Here is a 1,930-nt window from a genome sequence, read left to right as displayed (position 1 = left end):
CCGGCACCGAATGGTTCCGACGCACCAGTACGACGGAGTGCCCGTCTCGCGCTCCGGAACGGAGACCAGTTCGAAGAACAGACTCTGTGCGAGGAGCCTCAGCAGGCACTGGCGCCCCTGGCTTCCCACCCCCTGTTCGATGGTTTGCCGGATGAGATCGTCCATGGCATGGGCTGCATCAAGGCGGGGCTCCGGCCCCGCGAGGCGGATGTCCAGTCGAGACAAGGCCTCGTGGTCAGCCGCGGCCGCCTGGTTCCGGAAGCGATCCCACAATGCCTTGCCGTCCATGGTCTCGAGGAAGCTGCGCAGCACCGGCCAGACGAAATGGCTACGGGGAGCAGCTGTGCACGTCGGCTCGCGGCCGGGGCTGTTCGCGCGGGATCCTCGCATACCCGTGCCGATGGAAATAAGGATGCCAAGTGGGGGTTGCCAGGACCACATGTATTGCAGCTCCTGGCGACACAGCGCCGCTGGGTTATTGTGTCGCAGGCCCCCGTCCCAACAGGCGCCCAGCGCGGGCAGCACCAGCGGGCGAAAAAGCCTAAGGCATGTCAGTCAGACGACCAGTCTCACAATACCCGGACCAGCCTCTGATTCGGAGTGCCACCTACAGGGGGACGGCGGACGTGGCACGGGCACTACATCCAGTCTGTCAGCCACGCAGCCTGCGTTGCAGTAGAAATGACGATACCAACCTCTGCCAGAGCAACGGCTCTTCCTCCGGAGTCTTCGCAAGCATGCTGCGGTAGCCTGGTCGTGACGGTTAGTAAGTTAGCCAAGCGCAAAGCGGCCACAGCTACATGATGTTGCCAGCCGGTCAGAAAGGAACCGAGGAACCTCCTGACTGTCCAGTGCATAGAACACGCAAAACAAAGTCACGATGCCGTGCACGCACCAACATTGAGGGGCCGCAGCCTCGCGGCTTTATAGTTAGTCACTAGTGCCGTGCCGTCTTCGGTGGTGGTGGTGACCGCGACCTTGGTCTCTGACCTACTCTCTGGGCTGAAAAGCCGCTGTGTATCGCTATAGTGGGCGCGGAGAAGCGATTCGAGCTCGTTTGCGTCGTATAGCCCTCGGCCCAGGGCACTGCGTATCATGCGGCGGGGCCACGAGAACAGACGGCCGCATGGTGGGCCCTGGAAAAAGTGAAACAGCAGGCGCTGAAAAGCCTCCAGGCATTCCGTCACGGATCTGTGCTTTGCGAAGATGTCGAGTATAATCAGCCCGCCTGCGGTACAGGTGTCAGTCATCCGAGTACCGGAATGTTCCACGCGCTGGTGATTAAGGTCAGGAGAAAAGGACAGGTTGTGTGTCCATCCTCACCGGCACTGGTGCCAAATGCGACATCAATCAGCCCCGGAAGGGAGCATTTCGGTCCCAGGATGAGTTGCAGGCCCAGCAATATTCGGATGGGGATGACGCCACGAACCCCGCCCCCGTCCACGGCGAGGGCACGCACAGCCGCGGTTGGAGGCAAGAGAACCACCGATGTGACGCATGGGGCTTGACACAGTGGGCAGGTCTCGACGACAAAGGCTGACTCTCTCCGCGGGGCGGGCCGACCGTAACGCTCAATGCAGCGGTCACACAGGGCATGGCCACAGGCCAGCGGATGTTGCGGGCGGCACAGGAGGCAACCCAAACACGTGCGGTTGCTGTGGAGACGTTCGAAGATCGCCCGCCATTCGATCAGGTGCTGCACATGGAGCGCTAACGGAGACACGTCCTGGTTCAGCAGGCACGCATGGGCGTCAACCAGCTGTGACTCGATCGAGTCGGCGCGAGCCGTGGCTGCAGCGGAACACGCAACCCGCCGCAGCGCGTCCAGGCAAGGCTGTCGGTAGCGTTGGCGGAACAGATCACGCGGATGGAATCCTACATGCGCAAGTCAGTCTTGGCCCCGCCCAGTATACGTACTGCCGGGCGTGGT

The 1,930-nt window shown here is 62.0% G+C and overlaps 1 protein-coding gene across 1 annotated transcript; it reads right to left on the bottom strand.

Moving 5' to 3' along the window:
- Positions 1 to 193: 193 nt before the first annotated feature.
- ASPBRDRAFT_49780 (uncharacterized protein) lies at positions 194 to 1,660 on the bottom strand. Its single transcript, XM_067626420.1, has 3 exons — positions 896 to 1,660; positions 696 to 750; positions 194 to 638 (listed from the first exon to the last, which is right to left on the bottom strand). The coding sequence occupies exons 1-3, from the start codon at positions 1,248 to 1,250 to the stop codon at positions 608 to 610; spliced, it is 441 nt and encodes a 146-aa protein (XP_067472689.1). The 5' UTR covers positions 1,251 to 1,660; the 3' UTR covers positions 194 to 607.
- Between the last annotated feature and the right edge of the window lie 270 nt (positions 1,661 to 1,930).

This window comes from Aspergillus brasiliensis (assembly GCF_001889945.1).
Source record: "Aspergillus brasiliensis CBS 101740 unplaced genomic scaffold ASPBRscaffold_79, whole genome shotgun sequence".
Taxonomy (NCBI): domain Eukaryota; kingdom Fungi; phylum Ascomycota; class Eurotiomycetes; order Eurotiales; family Aspergillaceae; genus Aspergillus; species Aspergillus brasiliensis.
The sequence above is the reverse complement of the archived record's forward strand: the minus strand, read 5'-3'. Positions and strand labels throughout refer to the sequence as shown.

Excerpts from the sequence above, each read along its gene's own strand:
- ASPBRDRAFT_49780 (XM_067626420.1), bottom strand. The coding sequence starts at position 1,250 with ATGACTGACACCTGTACCGCAGGCGGGCTGATTATACTCGACATCTTC. Across the intron at positions 751-895 it reads GCTGCGGCCCCTCAATGTTG|GCTACCGCAGCATGCTTGCG; the intron begins GTGCGTGCACGG and ends CGTCACGACCAG. Across the intron at positions 639-695 it reads GAGCCGTTGCTCTGGCAGAG|TGCCCGTGCCACGTCCGCCG; the intron begins GTTGGTATCGTC and ends GACTGGATGTAG.